The sequence below is a fragment of the Erythranthe guttata genome, chromosome 4, assembly GCF_056151865.1.
Source record: "Erythranthe guttata isolate IM_541 chromosome 4, IM_541, whole genome shotgun sequence".
NCBI lineage: Eukaryota > Viridiplantae > Streptophyta > Magnoliopsida > Lamiales > Phrymaceae > Erythranthe > Erythranthe guttata.
The window spans coordinates 7,377,103-7,398,024 of record NC_142536.1 but is presented as its reverse complement, the minus strand read 5'-3'; the positions used below and the strand labels follow the sequence as shown (position 1 = coordinate 7,398,024).

The window sequence follows — 20,922 nt, the reverse complement described above, 5'->3', positions numbered from 1 at the left end:
TCAATAACTCTTCTACGAATTAAATAGTTATTTTCCAATTCGAATCCAATTTGACGTTCCTTATCATCTACTAAAAATTAAAGACCAATTCACCAATTCAATTTCTCTTATTATTTCCCCTGTTATTACCCTCTTAAATCTATAGTCATGTCATTGGCAAATAAAATGTTCTAAGAATAATATCAACTAGGTAGACAAACGAAAGATCTTCGGAATAGTGAACTGAATATTGATATATCAACTAGGTAAGGACTGAATATTACACCCATGGAATCCAAATGCTGTATATATGCTGGAAATTAAAAGAAGAGTATGAATGGGAGAACAATCAATGTTCGCAAAGCCGCCCAAGATATAAGACAAAATACTTAAACGGGGGCGTGATTTCTCGATGACCTTTTAAACTAAGGAAAATTCATGTACTGGTTGTACCTAACACGTGTGATATATATTGCTCTATTGTCTAGTTGTTTCATAGCAGCTTTTTTCGGGTCACGGATGTTTTTTTCAAAGCTGCCGCGCGCACATCTCCTTCTATTAAAAAATCCACCGGATCTGAATTTCTATTTCTCCACATTCGACATTTTTCAGTCTCAGGCGCATGTCCTGCTTTACTACCCCGTCTTCCCAAAAAATGGAACTTTCTTTAGCAAGGCAATTGGAGCTTGAAGGCAGTATTCGTGTGACTATTGTATCGTTCGGAAGGCCATTTGGATTTATCTTTGCTGCTTGTACCAAAGGTCCAATATCAAACTCTGCTTCTCCCATCTTCTCATCGCTCAACTTGTTGTCGTCATACACTATCTACAACCATACGTACAATATGAATCAACATAAACATATATATACTTTTACGTACTGATTTGGAACTACATATTTCAAATCTATGATAAACATATTCCAAACCTGTTTGAATTTCATGTTTTTAACTCAATGAAAAAACGGTGAGAAACAACTATTGCAGAATTTTTATTTGTTATTATTACGAAGGGAAAATTACATCAACAACCTTGAGGTATGCTAAAAATAACTTTAAGGTCCTTGTGGTATCGATAATGCAATCACCCCCTAAAACATAGTTATAAACCCTAACGGAATAACGCATTAGAAAAGTTATTCCATTAGGGTTATGACGGACTATTAGTTTCAGGTAGTAATGGAGACAACATAGAGCTAGGGGATGACATGATTATCTCAATATTTCTTAAATCCTTATTGTTTTATATATCATTTATAAATTTTAGTCTATGGTAGCATTAATGGTCGGCGGGAAACAAATATAGTACATATTGTTCACAGGACATGAAATCATGGCTGTGGTGATTGTTTAAGGGGTGTGGCTATAATTACTAATACTACAGGAACTTTAAAGTTATTTTAGCATACCTCAAGGATAGGTGTAATTTACGCTATCATGAATTAAAGAACCTCACCAGAGAAACTGGATGACTTTCATTTGGATTAAGAATTGTGAGTTCCTCATCCCATTCAGGATTAACATCCTTCGTCGCAACACGAGTCTCCACCTTCTGTGTCATAAAGATTTAAAACCGAAAGTGTAAATTTGAACGCTCTAAAGGCAGAATGTTTAAATGCGGTAAGACAACAAGATCCTTGAACATTAAATAGAAGAAAGGGAGAAAGAAAGATAACATATATAAACAGAAAACACCATCACAAAGTAAGAACAAACAACCTGATTGCCACTCGTGATAATAACTCCGATGTGACCGTCGCCACAAACAACAAGATTAGTACCTCTCTTCACCCAAGTTATGAGCGCTCCAACCGTACTATATTGAACTTGAAGACTATCGTATCCTATGTTCTCTCGCTGCTCTGATATTTCATTTGCAGAAGATACCAAAAGGTCATTGGTGCTATTATTATCTAAGTCAATCCTTCGAATTGGTAATATTTCGGCAAAATCCGATGGGATCTCCTTGAGGTTTAAGTATCCAAGACGTAGAATCTCAAGACATGGGAAATGTGTATTTTCTGCTTCCCATATCTCCAACTCACACTTATGAATCAACAAGTACTTGAGTCGAGCGAATTCCCCTTCTTTTGGAATCCACTTTTGGCCTACAGCAGCATTTTTCCACAATTGGAGACTTTCAAGGTTGGGCAGAGAACCAACAACGGACATATCTTCCCAAGGAATCTTGCATCCACTTAAGCTCAAATTTTTAAGTGAACATGGGAAGACAATTTCTCCACCACAAGGAGGACACTCCAAGTAAAGTTCTTCGAGTTTATGAAGAAGGCCAATATTTCTTAAGCAATTATTATATCCAATTGTTTGACAAACATTTCGCAACGTCTTCACATTTGGGATTCTTTTGATTAGCTGTTCACAACATTTGAAATCTCTGATTATCGAAAGTGTTTGCAGATTTTCAAGAAGTATGATTTTTTGGACATCATCTGGAGACGGAGGATCGGGCATATTAATACGGTTGCCCTCAATATGTCGAAGTTGGGGCATCTGCCATATCTCAATAGGTAGAATCAACTTTCCCTCAACAGCTATGGTTTGTAGACCCCACAATCGGGATAATGTAGAAGACGACATCAACATCATGGGACCCATGCAAGAAACATATCTTGAGTTAATTAGCTGTAGAACAACATGTTTAGGATATCTATCAACCACATTCAATACCCGTAGTAACGGAAACTGATGAGCATTGTAATCAGTTAAATCCCCCTTAGAGAAGCTTAAGAAAGACCGAGTAGGTACGAGTGATCTATAGGGCATAAGTTTTGTCCCTTTCCATCTGCCACCGTTAATGCTTAGCCGTGTTGGTCTGATCTCCGTATTTGATAAAATATCGAGGTGGTTATAAAGCTTTCCACTGAGAATAAAATTTTCTTTCTGAGCTTCTCTCCTGCTTAGGTCACTTAAAAGGTCATGAATGGAGCAATATATCAGTTCTCCAATAATCAATCGCGAGTTTACCAAAATGAGATTTCTATCTATAAGATCCTCCAAATACTCTCTTCCAATGTCTTCTAAGCTTTTATGACCACACTGCCTAATAAATCCTTCAGCAACCCACAACTTGAGCAGCCTGGGCACTTCGATAGTATAATCGTCTGGGAACACGGCAAAGTAAAGGAAACAAGGCTTGAGATATATAGGCAAGCGATTATAACTCAAAGATAATATCTTCATGCAGAACTCTTCATCTTGGTTGTATACTGCTGAGGTTACATCTTCTTCAACATACTTCCAATGTTCTGCTTTGGACTTTGCAAGAAGCCCACCAATCACAACAAGGGCCAATGGAAGCCCTCTGCATTTTTTCGCAATACTTTTTCCGGTTCCCTCCAATTCAATGGGGCAACGTCCTTCTGCAAATATCTTTTGGCAGAGTAGATCCCAACTTTGTGTTTCATCTAGAAAACTCAATTGATAAGGGCAACAAGATCCAAGATCTGCAGCCAACTTCAATAGCCTAGTAGTTACCAAGATTCGACTTCCATTATTATTATCAGGAAGGAACCTTTTTACCATATCCCAGGCCTTGATATCCCACATGTCATCCATTACTAGTAAATACTTCCTCCCAAATAGAGTTTTGTACAATTTATCTCCAAGTTCATCATCATCTATCATGTCATGTGCATTTCGATATGTATTATTGATCTGATGCAAAAGGCCTAGAATAATCTCCTTCTCGGTATATTCCTGGGAGACCGTAAACCAAGCACGAATCCCAAACATTTCCACAATAAAGGGATTGTTATAAACAGTAGTGGCAAGAGCAGTCTTACCTATGCCTCCCATTCCAACAATAGAGATGACTCGAAGATTAGACTCATAAGTGGAGAGAGCGCCCATAATTTCAACCATGTGGTCATCGAATCCCACCATGGTGTTTTCGCCGATATGAAGAAGAGGCCTTGATGATGATGATGATGATGATGATGATGATGATGATGATGATGATGATGATGATGATGATGATGATGATGATGATGATGAACTCGCTTCTGTACTTGTGGAGTTTTTATGTTGCACATGATCTTTCTTGAATTCCACCAACTCTTTCTCAATGAAAAGGAACTCTTGTATTGAATTATGTACACCTTCAAACAAGAGATTAAAGGTTTCTTCCCTATCAACAGCAGATTCAGCAAGAATTTGGTTGCGCACATTGAATTCAATGATATGTTCTGCTGCATAAGCTGCACCGCCGATCCTGTTCTGCAAGTCTTCGATCCGTTTGTCGTCGCCGCTAGTACTTGAGTGATTTTTGAGAAAATCTACGAAAAAGTCGGCTTTTTGTCGTAGAGATACAATTTGATCTGTATCAAAAATGATATGAAGGGTAGGAGGAGGGTGGAGGATCTGATCAAGAGTATGAGTGAGAGAAACTAAAGCCGCATAAGCTGCAGCCATATCTCGAGGATTCTGATTGCTCAATACACAGTCTTTGCCTCTTCAGATATTCATACTGTATGTGTGATTTCTAGTAAGAAGAAAAAAGTAGGATCAAATATTTACTCTCTAAAGATATTCTTGCGAAGAAACTTGTTGGCTGTGGCTCTTATGTGTTTTGCTTACTTTTTATCAGCACCACTTGTTTCTCTTTTACTACTATAAGTCAAGATTCATTGATTGTATTTGTCGGCAAGCTCCGTGCCTGCATTATTATTACCCTTATCGGGGGTTATTTGAGACAGCACCTCACTAGCTTACACAATGCTGGAAAAAATCAAATATTTTTAGTAAAATCCATTAATTCCAAGTAGTGGTAGTAAACGAGGTGAGCCGCTCGTGAGTTTAATGAGCTGGCTCAAAAAAGCTCGAACTTGAACTCGAGCTTTTCTAGCTCAAGCTTGTTTTTAGTTGTTGGAGCCTTATTTTTTTTCGTTTTTAAATATTATTTTTTATTTAAATAATGTATAATAATATAAAATAATATAGAAATAATATAAAAAGAATATATAAATATTAAAAAATATATACAACTATAGTTTATTGTTTTATTATAATCTAAATACTTCTTTTAAATAATTATATTTAATAATTACAAAAAAACACCAAATGAGCTTGGGCTCGAGCTCAAGCCTGCCAAAACTGGCGAGCTCGGCTCGTTCAAACCCCTAATTCTAAGTTTCATTTGATATACGCCTGATATGCCTATTGGCCCAGCCCAATAGACCCATATTTACTGGGCCACAGGCCCAACTTATTAGCTATTTATACGAAGGCCCAATCACACCCAAAGAAAGTTGGGCCTGATAAACTGATCTCGGCCCAATCAATAAAGTATAAATACAACTTAAATTCATTGAATAAAGGTACGTTATTATTATTCAATCAATTCTTCTTGAGAAATTCTCTCTACAATTACCAACTATCCTCACGTCTGACTTGAGCGTCGGAGGGGTTTCCGCCGGATCAACCCCCGGCTTAGATTACGTGTTTTCTGTTCGCAGGACCCTAGAGCAAATTAAAGTTCTCAGGACTATCTAGCTCGTGAGCACGTGACCTACTTTGCTCTCCCAGCTTCAACACATTAGGTGATTTATTTTTTACATCATCATTTTGGCGCCGTCTGTGGGAATGCAGACCAGATCACGTAGCCAGCAAGATCCTCCTGAGTCCACTCGGAGAGAGAATGACACAGCTAACAACCTCCCAGTTCGAGGAGGCTCTGGCTTGCCACCTCCTCCACGTGCTCCGGATCCACCACGTGAGGTTCAGGTGATTCCCCCTCGGGATCCACCACTCGCCGATCCTCCACTACAGGCTCCACCTCTACCTGCTTCTCGAACGGTTCAAATAACCGAGGAGGCACTCCAACGAATGATAACAGAAGTTTCTACTCGCGCCGCCACTGATGCGGTGGCGCAATATATCGCCACGATGGCAGCAAATGCTCCCCCCGCGATCCCAGCTAACGCTCCCCCCGTGATCCCAGCTAATGCTCCACCCGCAATGCCACCCAGGGTACAGCAACCGGCCCAGAACAATGACGATCGGATAAGTGTATCCTCATCCACCTCAGATCCAAGATCCCGGATGCAGCTATCTACCAATCACAGGGAGCCACAACCCAGACAACAACGCCACCATTCGCTCCAACGGGGTGATGCGTCTCTACGAAGAGCTCATCTCTTTAATGAAGGGGAAGACGAGATAAATAGTAGAGTATCTCGCCAAAACCAGTTCCCCAGATTGAACAATCCAATTGACGGAAGAGCGCCAGTCCCAACAAGGCGCAGTCCTTTCACCCTAAACATCCTCAACGAGGTATTGCCTCAAGGAGTGAAAGTATCGGGCTTACCTCAGTTCGAAGGAACTACCGACCCGCAGGAACACATAGAGAAGTTCCACGCTATGGCAGACCTATATGGCCCGACAGATGCAGCAATGTGCAAGATGTTTCGCACCACTCTATCCAAGAGAGCCATGAATTGGTTCAACGCTCTGCCCACAGGATCAATTGACACTTTCGCTCAGTTGTCATTGCGTTTCACCAACCAATTCGCCATCAATAAGCAATATGCTAAAACTCCAGCACATCTCTTCTCTATCGTACAGAGAGACAATGAAACACTCCGCAACTACATCAGGCGTTTTGTGGAGGCTGTTCATGAAGTTCCCAGTGTAGGACAAGATATGCTCTCAGGGATTATGCAGCAAAACCTGAAGTCGGGTAGGTTCAAAGAATCTATCGCAGGAAGACCTCCTGGCAACTTAGATGAGCTGTTAAATCGAGCTGAAAAATATATACGCATAGAAGAAGCTTCTGCCAATGCTCCTCCCAAGAGGAAGAGAGAAGATGACCGCCCTGACATTAGGAGACGAGATGATCGACGTCCTCCACCCCCACCTCAAGGCCAATCATCTTCAACTTATAATCGATTCACTCCACTCAATACTCGCCTCACCGAAATACTTCATGTGATTGAACAAAAAGGTCTGGCAGAGCCTCCACGCCCAATGCAACCCAATGCGAAACGAGAAAAATCGGATCGCTATTGTCGATTCCACAGAGATAAAGGGCATACTACTGAGGAATGTGCGCAACTCAAATTGGCGATTGAGAGGTTGATCAAGCAAGGCCACTTAAGCGAATATATTGATAAGCCTCGAAATAAGCGTCGTGATGATCTTCCACGCCGAGATAACAATCGAGATCAACAACAACGACGAGAGGATGGGGGTCATCGGCGCGACCCAGATAACAATGATAACCAACCCACCCGAGGAATCATCTCTTTTATCTCCGGAGGACCGGCAGGTGGCGACTCACAAAATGCGAGACGCACCCTCGCTCGATCAGCACGCATGAATCAAGAATATGCTTCTCCATCCGCATCCGTCTATCAAATACGAAGACCTGATCATGGCATAGTCTTCAACTCCTCAGACCTTGAAGGACCAGATGAAGATCATGTCGATGCGTTGGTGATAACTGCAACGGTGGCCAACTTCATAGTTAAAAAGATACTAGTGGACGGTGGGAGCTCAGCCGACATTATGTATCTCCACACATTCAAGCAGCTAGGCATAGACAACGCACGGTTCAATCCCATCACTACACCACTGAAAGGATTCACGGGAGAAGGTGTTTTATCCATGGGGGAAGTAGAGTTACCCATCTCCTTAGGGGAAGATCCTTGCCGAGTAACGAAAATGATAAAATTCCTTATCGTCGACAAGCCATCCCCTTATAACATCATCGTGGGAAGGCCCGCGATCCATACATTCAAGTCTGTGCCTTCATCTTACCACCAAAAGTGGAAATTCCCCACTCCTTACGGGATCGGAGAGGTACTTGGAGATAGGCGTCTCGCTCGAGAATGTTATGCAAGAGCTCTACGTGAACCCTCTAAGAGACCTAATCCTTTAGGGAAAGGAGACGACACCCCGAGACAAGATAAGCGAAAATGGGTCAACGCGGTCATCGAAGCTGATAAAGAAATCCTAATCAGCGTACCCGACGACACCGCCAAGCTAGCCGCAGTTGAAGAACTAAAATCAGTAGAACTCATACCCGGAGATAATTCTAAGCTTCTCCGTATCGGCTCTGATCTAGATCAAGAAGTGGAGAATCAGCTAGTTAACTTCCTTAGGCAAAATGGAGACGTATTTGCTTGGAAAGCTCAAGATCTAACGGGAATTCCTCCGAAAGTAGCATTGCATCGACTAAACGTTGACAAAAGATTGAAACCGGTCAAGCAACGTAAAAGGACTTTCGGTCCTGAGCGCAACAAACATATCAAAGAGGAAGTGGCAAAACTCTTAGATGCAGGCCACATTAGATCGGTTCAGTATCCCGAGTGGTTATCCAATGTGGTATTAGTACCTAAACCCGGAGGCAAGTGGAGGCTATGTGTAGACTTCACCGACCTCAACAAGGCATGCCCGAAGGATCCATTTCCCTTACCAAGGATCGACCAGCTCATAGACTCAACCTCAGGGTGCGAACTTCTCAGCTTCCTTGATGCATATCAAGGATACAACCAAATATTGCTCGCCCCAGAAGATCAAGAGAGAGCTAGTTTCATTACTGACCAAGGCATCTATTGCTATCGAGTTATGCCGTTCGGTCTCAAGAATGCAGGAGCTACTTACCAACGCCTGGTGAACACGATGTTCGCGGACTTGATTGGTAAGAACATGGAAGTGTACATTGATGACATGCTTGTCAAGAGTATTAAAGTCGCGGATCACCTAACCGATTTAAGTCAATGCTTCTCCATCTTACGTAAATACAAGATGAAGCTCAATCCCCTAAAATGTTCTTTTGGAGTTCGAGGCGGAAAATTCTTAGGGTATATGATATCACAACGGGGAATTGAAGCCAACCCAGCAAAGATTGAAGCTATCACCTCCATGGCCCCTCCCACATCGATTAAGAAGGTCCAACAACTTAATGGTTGTTTGGCAGCCTTAAACCGATTTATATCCCGATCGGCTGATAAGGGTCTTCCTTTCTTCAAGATACTAAGAGGTGGGAAAAAGTTTGAGTGGAATGAAGACTGTCAAAGAGCTTTCACAGAATTGAAAGCATATCTCACTTCCCCACCTCTACTAACGAAGCCCCAGCCGGGAGACACTCTTTTCCTATACTTGGCCATTTCTGCTGATGCCATTAGCGCAGTGCTCATTCGGGATGGTGAAAAAGGTCACCAACCGGTATATTACATAAGCCGAGCTCTCCAAGGCCCAGAGCACCGCTACACCAATATGGAGAAACTTGCTCTCGCGCTCATCAATGCAGCCAGAAAGTTACGTCCGTACTTCCAGTCGCACCAGGTGATAGTTCTCACCAACTATCCCCTTAAACAAATATTGAGAAGTCCCGAGACTTCCGGACGATTAGCTAAATGGGCTATAGAGCTAAGTGAATATGGGGTTGAGTTCAAACCACGCCCAGCCATCAAAGCTCAAATCCTAGCAGACTTTGTAGTAGAGATGACTACATCGGAAGAGAGCACATCCATACCCACTTGGGCCATCAATGTTGATGGATCATCTACCGCTACAGGAGGAGGCGCGGGTATTGTACTAACAAGCCCAGATGGCGATGAATTCGAGTATGCTAAACGGTTTGATTTCAAAGCCTCCAATAACGAAGCCGAATATGAAGCTTTGATCGCTGGTATCCGCCTCGCTTTAGCAGCTGGAGCTCGCAAACTCATAGTACACAGCGACTCCCAGTTGGTGGTCAACCAAGTCCTTGGGAACTATGAGGCCAAAGAAGAATCCATGGCAAAGTATCTTGCTCTTGCACTTACCCTCCTCTCAAAATTGGATAGCTACGAGATAAAGCAAGTACCACGTGCCAACAATATTGATGCAGACAAGTTGGCTAGACTTGGTAGTTCCATGGCAAGCATTGGAAGCCGGAAAATCACCCTTCTCACGGCTTCCCAACCAGAAATAGTCTCCACCGACGGAGTGAATTGCGCTGAAGAGAGCGAACCCTGTTGGATCACCCCCATTACAAACTATCTCAAAAGCGGGGAACTTCCGACTGACATCGCCCAAGCGAAGAAAATAAAGGTAAGGGCGGCCCGTTTCCTAATGATAGGTGAAGATCTCTACAAGCGAGGGTTCTCCTCCCCCTATCTTAAATGCCTTAACCCATCAGCAGCAGACTATGTGCTTCGGGAAGTACATGAAGGCATTTGTGGTAATCATTTAAGTGGAAGAAACTTAGCTCTCAAAATATTGAGACAAGGTTACTATTGGCCCACCATGCATGAAGATGCGAAAAAACTAGTGCAGAGATGCAAGCCTTGCCAAGAACACGCTAACATCCTTCATCTCCCCGCAGCATTGATGCAACCGATTGACAGTCCCATACCTTTCGCTCAATGGGGAGTTGACTTGGTCGGTCCTTTTCCACCAGCAACAGGAGGACGCAAGTTCCTCATTGTAGCTGTAGATTACTTCACCAAGTGGGTAGAAGCAGAACCTTTAGCTCGCATTCGAGAAGAAGATGTCATCCAATTCCTTTGGAAAAACATTGTGTGCCGCTTCGGCATTCCCCGTTCCATTATTTCGGACAATGGAACACAATTTTGTGGAGACAAAGTCAAGAGTTGGTGCCTTGGCTTATCTATTAAGCAATTCTTCACTTCGGTGGCAAACCCCCAAGCAAATGGTCAAACTGAAGTAACCAATCGCACGATACTTCAACATCTCAAGACAAGGCTTGGAAGTGCCAAGGGAAAGTGGGTTGAAGAATTACCCAATGCTCTGTGGGCATATCGAACAACCCCACGAACAGCAACAGGAGAATCTCCATTTAACCTAGCTTTTGGAACAGAGGCTGTAGCACCCGTAGAGATTGGCGAACCCTCTTGGAGAGTCATCAATTATTCACCAGAGGAGAATGAAGAAGCAATGAGGGCTAACCTCGATCTCGTCGACGAGCTAAGAGAGATTGCATCCATCAGACAGCAAATGTACAAGAGTCGCATGGCGAAAGTTTATAACTCCAAAGTCCGCCCTCGCTCTTTCCAAGTAGGAGATTTAGTTCTCCGCAAAGCCGAAGCCTCACGCCCAATCGGTAAACTCGACCCGAAGTGGGAAGGACCATATAAAATCACACAAGTGATTAACAATGGAGCATATCGTCTCGAGAACCTCGACGGACACCCTATACCCAGAACCTGGAATATAGGGAATCTCAAAAGGTTCTACGCTTGAGGTATACATCCATCTTAAATCAAATTTGTTTAAGTTTACATCTACATCTTCCTCATACGAAAGTCGCCTTGCAGGCTTCACAACCTTCCACGTCTCTCTTCATGCAAAAATGTCTCTAAAAGCTCGAGAAGGGACTCCATAACGAGGTGTGTAAACATCCCTCCCAAACTGGGGGACTAGTGATATTATCTACATCAACCTTCCATAACACGTCTCATCATCTTCTTACAGATTAAGAGCCAATTACGAGAGGATGCTTACCGACCACCATTCACCCAAAGAGAGAAGATACTCTGTACTATCTCACTAAGGGTAACACCACTTTTACTAAGTCATATCACAAGCACATTAGTGGGTCTCTATACTAAACAATAACGCCATCTCCTTTGACAGGCAGGGTCGCGCAGCAATCCACCGCAACTCATGAGTTGTTCTCATATCTCGGAATGCGAGGAACAGAAAAAGTCCCAATATTGAGTACGTGATCCCAAATACGCATCACTCCAACTTATGAAACTATTAAGTCTTCAATACAAGTACTTGAATTTTTTTTTACCCCGATACTTTTCAGGCAAAGAGACACCAAAAGACAGTAGACATACTACCCTACACCAAGCAAGGATGAGCACAAGGAAGACATGGAAGAAGAATAAAATCTCTTATAGTCACATAGATTACTTTTCAATAGTTCGATTTATTTGTTTTTTACAAGTTATTTCCCTTCGCCTCACGGAAGCTTATGACAATTCGCATTTCTTATTAATGATTAAATCAAGTTTTTACTTTACTCTCAAAGTTATTGTTCATATACTACTTAACCGTTACGACGGGTTCATCTCACTTCAACCCTAAAAACACTTAGAGAAATTAAGATAGTCCATATAGCCTGGCCAGCTGGATTATCTGCGTCTCTCTATTTTGATTTTCAGGGTCCTCATGCTTAAAACGTGGCCATGGACTAAATAATACTCCGACCTACGAGGTCCAAAATAAAGGGCACGATCCCAAAAAATTATAAAAAAATCTTGAGAGACTGATCCCCTCATCAAGAATATCTCGAACAATGCTATATGCAAAACATTAGTGCGAAATCAATGAATAAAAAGAAACAATAACGTTGATAGCAAAATCAACGTCTCAAGGTGCAAACAAATACCAAGTCATGAAGCATGCAAAAATACTAGTGGACATACCCACTTAATAAAAATAAAAATAAAAAACCAAGTCTTTTTCTAAGGAAAACAAAAACAACATCACACCAAACTACACTTTACGAGCAGAAGTAGCTTCGGTAGTTCGATCATCTGCTTCCGCATCCGAGGCAATTTCAGTACACTCGACATCAATATCCTCCCCATCATCAGGAATGTCCTCCTCCATACCTCGAATAATCTTCTCGTCAATTCCTCCAACCTTGCGTAAGTACTGACGACACGTCCTAACCAAAGGAGCATAAACCCCAGCTATTGCTCGATCTTCGATCATAGCTCGACAGATATCACTCTTCTGAAAGCGACGTTCCCCTTCTAACATAACCGATTCCTTATAAGCTGCTCCAGCCGAAGAAGCCAAAAACCTCTTCCCCGTAAACTTCTCGGCATCATACTTCTCCTTCAGCTCGTCATAGCACCGATCTAATTTCATCAGTTCAATTTTACTCGCCTCGGTCTCGCTCCTACTAATCTCCAATTCATCGGTCCTCTGAATGAGCAGAGTCTCGGCCACCTCTAGTTTGGTTTCCGCAGCCTCCAATTGAGCCTTTAGCTCTTTCTCCCTTGCCTCCCAACCAGCACGCTCCTCATCATGGGTCTTTTCGACTTGCTCCTCCTGCTCCACTAGATACCTCCACGTAGCTATAAGCTATATCAAAATTCAAACAGAAAATATTAGAGTATGGAGACTTATAATCTAAAACGAAAACATATTAAATTAAACAAATATTTACCCGACACATGTCTCCGCCAGCCAACGAAAGCATATGAGCACGACCTTTACCCGACATCCGACTTCGGTCATACTCCCCAACGAAACCCTCAGTCTTCTTCAGCGCGATAGTATGATCGGTCGTATCCCAAAAAGAATCCTTCCCCTCTCGGTTCACCCCATACGTGAACAAGCATTTGCCTGCACCCCCTGGAGGCACATGAGAAACCTCAGGATCCACTCGAGGCCGTTTCGGTGCAGGCACATACTCGATCTCAACCATCTCATCCTTCCCATTATTAACCAATCGATCCAACTCATCCCCCTCAACATTATGATCACGATCATCTCCGCTTGCATGCGGAGCCTCCACGCGGGTCACTTCGCGCGATTTGCTACTACTTGATTTCGCTTGCTTCAAAGGATCCCTCTTCGCTTGCTTTTTCGCACCTCCACTAGCTTTCTTCCGAAGAGCCGCAAAATCAATACACCCATCTATAAAAAAAAAAAAAAAAAAAAAAAAAAAAAAAAAAAAAAAATTATTAGAATAGCAGAGACAACACAAAATAAGACACAAATGCATAAAACATGTAGACTACACGCAACGGTGTAGGCGCCCGACCCTTTGGAATAAGACAACTCGGATCGAACTCCAAAGCACACAACCCCGACTCCTTAATACGTTTCTTCATATTCTTCATTACCTTAAAAGATTCGCATACCGGATTCCAAACAAGCGGAACATCAGACGTCGGAGCCCTTACATAAAAAAATAAAGTACTCCATTTATCCCACTTCAAGCCAATACTCTTCAAAAATCTGAAAGGAACCCGAGGATGTGTGCAGAAGAAGGGTAAATCACTTGAACGATGTAGGGTAAACAAGGCCTTGAACATCTCAACACTAATCGGTAATCCTACTTCGATCATTCTTTGTCGAAAAGCTTCGAACGTGAGAATCACGTTCGGAGTTAATTGACTATATCCTATCCGAAATTCCTCACATACATTCAAAAGAGTGGAGTGAGGCACAATCTGCGAGGAACATGTCAAATATGCGACGTATTGGGTGTGGAACCCTACGGGGGGTGCATACAATCGTTCACCTTTTTTAGGTAAGAGCATCTCAATATTCCTCGGAGCCCCAACTAGCTGACGGAGAATACCGAATTGAGATTCGGTTAACGAAGTATCATAATCCACCAAACTCAAATTAAGTGGTTTTATTTTCTTCCCTTTATTTTTATCTATAATGACATCTTCTCGTGGAATATCATCACCATCTCCCGCGTCTCCATCCGGATTTACATCACTCTCGGATCCCTCAGATCCCTCCGACTCCTTAGAAGAATTCGACTTAAGCGATTCTTCACTATCACTCCCAAAGTCCACAAATTGAGACCGAATACGTCTCCTACTAGTACCAACATCATCACCAATATTAGGAATACCAACATTTGATGCCAAAAAATCATCGGGAGAAGAAACGGGAGGATGCTCCTCGAAAACGGCCGAAAACGGGCCCCCCACGCGCCCGCACGCGCCCCCCAACGCGCCCCCACGCGCGGGCGCGTCTGAAACCCCCCCTCCCGCGCGCCGCGCGGGTACCCCCCCCCGCGCGATGCACCCCGCCCTACCCCCCCTACCCCTTTCCTCCTCTCTTTCTCTCTCCAGCCTACCCCCACCCCTACCAGCCTCACCTACCCTCTCCTCCTCTCTCTCTCTCTCCTCCCTACCCCTACCAACCCCACCACCACCCACCCCACCCACCTTTAACCTTCTCTCTCCTCCACCCCCACGTGAACAATACCCAACAAACCCACCTACCCCCTTTTCTCTCTCATTCTCTCTCTCTTCTCTCTCCATCCCACTCCGGGCTCCGCGCCCGGCTTCACCCACACACACCGATCGCGCGGCTCCACTTCGCGCGGAACCGAGCCGCGCGGCTCCTCTCACAACCTCGAGCCGCGCGGCTTCTTCTACTGGTTCCGCAGCAATTTCTCCGGATAACCCTAATCGCGTGCAATCGGAACGCGCGGCTTCTTTCTCCGGTGCAATTTTTTTACCGGAACTCGACCCAAGTACTTTCCCTACGGTGCCAAAGGTCATCTCGGTCTCTACAATCGACTTTCGCAGAATAATTTTCAACTGTTTCGCCTTCCCCACTTGGGACATATAATTATTTTATATGCTGATCTTCTCAACCAGAGAATAAATTCTTTTCTGAAAACGAAGTATATGGAGCAAAATAAAAGAGAGAGATATATAAAAGAATAAATTTGATTACTCACCCATATTTATTCGGCGGGGTTCTTGATACTCTCCTCTACTGATTTCACAAGGACTTACCTACTACTAAGCAAATTTTTATATTTATGCACTGTAAATATAAATCCGCCCACGACTCCGGCACACACAATAATAATAATTAATTATTATTATTCTCCCCCCGTCGACGACACAAACACGAAGAACGAAATACAATTCTACTCTCGACACGATCCGGCACTTCACACCAGTTCTCTCCCACATCGACTCGAGAGTGGGGGGCTTAATGATATGCCTATTGGCCCAGCCCAATAGACCCATATTTACTGGGCCACAGGCCCAACTTATTAGCTATTTATACGAAGGCCCAATCACACCCAAAGAAAGTTGGGCCTGATAAACTGATCTCGGCCCAATCAATAAAGTATAAATACAACTTAAATTCATTGAATAAAGGTACGTTATTATTATTCAATCAATTCTTCTTGAGAAATTCTCTCTACAATTACCAACTATCCTCACGTCTGACTTGAGCGTCGGAGGGGTTTCCGCCGGATCAACCCCCGGCTTAGATTACGTGTTTTCTGTTCGCAGGACCCTAGAGCAAATTAAAGTTCTCAGGACTATCTAGCTCGTGAGCACGTGACCTACTTTGCTCTCCCAGCTTCAACACATTAGGTGATTTATTTTTTACATCATCAACGCCAAATAATTAGCTTCTACTCCCCCCGTTCCTAAATATGTGTCGTTTTTCATCTTGGCACGAGTCTTAAGAATCTCAATAAATATATCTTTATTTTAGGAAAATATAAATAAATAGACGAAAATACCCTTGTTTACTAATTAATGCAGAAAGAGTGTTGGAGAGTTAATAAGGGTATAATTGAAAAATATTTAATTAATGCAGTATTGGAATTGTAAAGTGACAGATAATATGGAACAAAAAAATTCTTAAAAGAGGCAGTTATTGTGGAACAGAGGAAGTACCATTTTTACCCTTTCAAATTCTATTAGGATTTGTTTTATCTTATTTTATTTTGATTAGGTCAGCAATTTTCCCACTTCTTGCCCCGCACCTCGATTCTTACGTCCCATTCGATTGAAGTAAAATTCGTAACCATAGACTGAAATTTTTAAGACCAATACTTTCATCGAATGAGATAATTAAGAGGATAAGAGAATAATGCTACTAGCGCTAGTAGACTTTAGTCTAACGATAATCACTTACTTGTTGGAGTGATAATCATTCAAACTATATATATATATATATATATATATATATATATATATATATATATATATATATATATATATATATATATATATATATATATATATATATATACCATGTTATATGTATAAATTATAATTAGTTGACTGTAAGTTTACCGTAATTACAATTCACAAGTTTAGGGAATCCACGATGCAAACAATCACAATTTTTAATGTGTCTTTCTTGTACATTAAAGCTCCGATTTGTTCATGGATTTCAAAATAAGGAAAATGAAAATGCAAAGAAAAAGGAAATCAAGGACTTTTGAAATCCCAATTGTGTTTGGTTCCTAAGAAAAATGTTGATTAAAATAATTTTGAGGAAAATCATCTTCCTTAGTTTTGTTTGGTTCTTAAGGAAAAATAATAGATAAAAATACAAAGTAAAATGAAATAAAATGAATTGTTATTAAAAATTAATGCTTGTTTGGATCATTTTTATTTCAAAATAAATTCTAGCCCAAAAAGAGATAAATTTTTTATTTTAAAATAAATTCTAACCCAAAAAAATTGTATGTAACGAATAAAACAAAATGTAAAATAAGATGGACATTTTATGTGTCTAACATATAGGAGAGGTATATCTTTTCCTTTCCTTAATAATGCATTTTAGTTATAAAAGAGAGAGAGAGAGAGAGAGAGAGAGAGAGAGAGAGAGAGAGAGATAAGAGAGAAACTTCACAAAAATTGATATTTCAATGCAACAAAATGATGATTAAAACAACAATATCCACTAAAAGATATTGGAAATATATTTTGAAGTATGAAATTTATGATACACAATTGACTGGAATGATACGAAAATTCTTATGTACTTGAGTAATCCATTAAGTAGTAAATTATATCCTCTATAAATTATTTAATAGGGCGAATGGCAAAAAGGCCCATCACATGGGACTTAAATGCATTTTAGTCAACAAAAAAAACTGTCTCTCAATTAAACCTATACCCATGTCTTTAGTCTAACATACCCTCCATAATATAATTCTTATCAATTCCACCCATTATGCTCTAACTTCCTTAATGTTACACATAGACCCCGGATTTAAACAAATATATCACATTAACCCCCAATTTTTTTTTTTCAGAAAATAATTTTTTTTCTGAAATGTTTTTTTTTCCGGCCAGATTCCGGCGTTGACTTTCTTCTTTTTTTTTGAAATTTTTTTTTTTCCTGAAATTTTTTTCCGGCCGGTCAACCACCGTTGACCGATGGTCTCCGGCGTTGACTTTTTTTTTTTTTTTGAATTTTTTTTTCTTAGAAAAAAAATATTTTAATTAATATTACTATCTTGACAACTAAATTACTGTCTCAGACAGTAATATTACTGTTTGGGACAGTAATATTATGAATATTATTTTCCCGAACAGTAATATTATTAATATTATTGTCTAAGACAGTTAAATTACTGTTGGAGACAGTAATTTAGCAGCCAAGGCAGTAATATTACTTAAAATAATTTTTTTTAAGAAAACAAAATTAAAAAAAAAAAAAGTCAATTAACAGTTAAATTACTGTCTCCGACAGTTAAATAACTGCTGGAGACAGTAATTTAGCAACAAATACAGTAATATTAATTAAAAAAAATTAAGAAAAAAAAAAGTCAATTAACAGCTAAATTACTGTCTCCGACAGTTAAATAACTGCTGGAGACAGTAATTTAGCAACAAATACAGTAATATTAATTAAAATATTTTTAAAAAAAATCAATTAACAGTTAAATTACTGTCTCCGACAGTTAAATAACTGCTGGAGACAGTAATTTGGTAGCAAATACAATAATATTAATTAAAATATTTTTGAACAAAAAAAAAAAAGTCAATTTACAGTTAAAATACTGTCTCCGACAGTTAAATAACTGTCGGAGACAGTAATTTAGCAGCCATGACAGTAATATTAATTAAAATATTTTTTTGAAGAATAAAAAAAGTTATTAAAAAAAAAAGAAAAAAAAAAGTCAACGCCGGAGACCGCGGTCAATGGCAGTTGACCGGTCGGAAAAAAAATTTCGGGAAAAAATTTTTTTTAAAAAAAAAAAAAAAAAAAAAAGTCTACGCCGGTCAACGGCGGCGACCGGCGGTCTCCGGTGGTGGCGGGTCAAAATTGGAGTCAAAATTGAAATTATGGTTAAAATTGGTTAATTGATGAAATTGGGCTAAATTGGGATGTAAATCATGAAATTGGAGTTGAATTCAGTTTCAATGAATTGAGAGTAATTTTGGTATATATAAAAGGATTTTCCTTATTTGCAAATAAGTTTGAATGAGCTGGATTTATTTGAAAGACAAAAAAGTTGGATGTCCCTCTTTTAATTAAGTGCCCTTGTCATGGGCCTATTTGCCATTTACCCTATTTAATATTGTATTTAAGATTTTTGCCAAATTAGTTTTTTATTCATATTATGTTGAATGAAAAAATAATTTATTAAATATATACGGGATGCGATAAACGTCGTTCGAGCTTTAATAATATCAATTTTTTAAACTTTGTAACTAATTTAATTACACCAAATTTTATAACTTAATTAATTTGAATTTTATAAGCATTATTCTTTTAATTTAATTTTGTGATATTAATTTTTTTATATGTTTTTAATTTTATTTTTTTACATTTAAATTACATAATAAAGACCAAAAAGACAAAAAGAAAAGAAAAAGACGTGATAACTCTTCTTTTCTCTTTTTTTCATTATTTTGCAATTTTAGAAATTACAATTTGGTCCTCAAAATGTAGGTTATTCATAATTTAATCAATCAGATTTTGTTTTTAATTTATAAAGGGGTAATTATGACATTTCACCGTAAAAATAACATAAAAAATCGCACAACCCGCGAGTGAGTAACACGATTTGCCTCCAGGGGTCTCGATGCCCTGACTTTGTTAACACAGGGGTGTTGGTATTAAAATTTGACAGGGGGTATTTGATAATTAGAGATAACACATGGGTGGTATTTGTGATTAACTTTAAAAATATATAGGTTTCTCAAAGTTATGGAAGGGTTTTATCTATCCTACACCCGGTGAAGGTTACACCGGGTGATTTTTTACCGTTGATCTACACATACCAATGTGGGTGTGTGTGTGTTTGTGTGTATATGAATGGTAAAGATCTACCCGGTGTATTTCACCCGGTGTAGGATCTCAAAAGCCGTTATGGAAGAAAATAACAAACCAGCCTTGTGCAAGTTGTCTAAAATAACTTTGTTTGAGAATCTAACAGATTCTGAAAATTAAAGATTAAATTGCAAAACTTAAAAAAAATAAAAAATTGTGACCAAACTGTAACTGTTGTAAACTTTAGGGACCAAACTGTACATTGTTTAAAGTTTAGGGTCAAAACTGCAGTGAGGATATACGAAAAACCACGGACTTTTACTGCTGTTTCAGAAAAAAATGTATGGACTAAACTATAAAACATTCAAAATTTGGGGCTAAAGTGAAATATCTGAAAAGTTAAAGGAGTAAACTGTGAATTTCAAAAAATTCTAATATCAGCCGGTTTGAGAAAATTGGATTTCTTTATTTTTTTCGTTTGCATAGAAATTTAATTTACTTAAAACCAATTCTATCAAGAATTCATACAAAAATTCATGTACGTACCTCCATAAATATGTATTTGAAATGAAATTTGCATAGTTAGACTCTTACGATTCAAAACATTTAACTTTAAATGGTCAAAATCATAACTCTAAATTCGAGTCAATTTCTTTTTCTTTTTTATTGGTGCTTGATAAAGCTTATCAAGTGTTTTATCTAAAATGAGTATGTGACCATTTTTTCTTTCTAATGGGTACATTATTACATTTTCTTTTTCTTTTTAATTGAAGATGGGCTCCGAAAGCTAGAATTTGATCTTCTACTCATATTCTACACTACAATATCCAATTTGATTGAAATCGAAACTATCACCTTCCAAATTCCCAAAATCGAAGTTTAAAGATATCAACTTTAAAGTAAGGGTAAATAGCACTTTACCCTCTTGTGGTTTCAACTTGTTGCACGTTACCCCCCTGTCATATGAATATAGGTCTTTTACCTCCCTGTGGTTTGCACAATGTAGCGCCCGTCAGTATATCCGTTAAAGGTTAACGGAGAGTGCATCTCACTCGCTCGAAAATGACTTGGTTGAGTTTTTTTACCATAAATTAATATTTTTACACCTTTCAACCGCTTTTCATTCAATATTTACCACTCATTCTACAATAAATACCCCACCATCTTTTTCAATTTAAACCCTACAATTTTTTTTTGCTGCTGAACAACGCCCCCCAACC

General features: G+C 39.8%; 1 protein-coding gene across 3 annotated transcripts; it reads right to left on the bottom strand.

Annotated features, from left to right (window-relative positions):
- Nucleotides 1-211: 211 nt before the first annotated feature.
- Nucleotides 212-4,571, bottom strand: LOC105967772 (putative late blight resistance protein homolog R1A-3). 3 transcript variants are annotated; one of them, XM_012992386.2, is made up of 3 exons: nt 1,697-4,571; nt 1,434-1,529; nt 212-804 (listed from the first exon to the last, which is right to left on the bottom strand). In XM_012992386.2, exons 1-3 carry the CDS (start codon nt 4,406-4,408, stop codon nt 538-540), a joined length of 3,075 nt encoding a protein of 1,024 aa, XP_012847840.2. In that variant the 5' UTR covers nt 4,409-4,571; the 3' UTR covers nt 212-537. The 3 variants fall into 3 exon arrangements, with proteins under 3 accessions (XP_012847840.2, XP_088672880.1, XP_088672881.1); XM_088816754.1 differs by having other exon boundaries at nt 1,694-4,518; XM_088816755.1 differs by having other exon boundaries at nt 1,434-1,526; nt 1,697-4,517.
- Between the last annotated feature and the right edge of the window lie 16,351 nt (nt 4,572-20,922).

Excerpts from the sequence above, each read along its gene's own strand:
- LOC105967772 (XM_088816754.1), bottom strand. The coding sequence starts at position 4,408 with ATGGCTGCAGCTTATGCGGCTTTAGTTTCTCTCACTCATACTCTTGAT. Across the intron at positions 1,530-1,693 it reads TCACGAGTGGCAATCAGGTT|AAGGTGGAGACTCGTGTTGC; the intron begins GTTTGTTCTTAC and ends TTTATGACACAG. Across the intron at positions 805-1,433 it reads AAAGTCATCCAGTTTCTCTG|ATAGTGTATGACGACAACAA; the intron begins GTGAGGTTCTTT and ends GTATGGTTGTAG.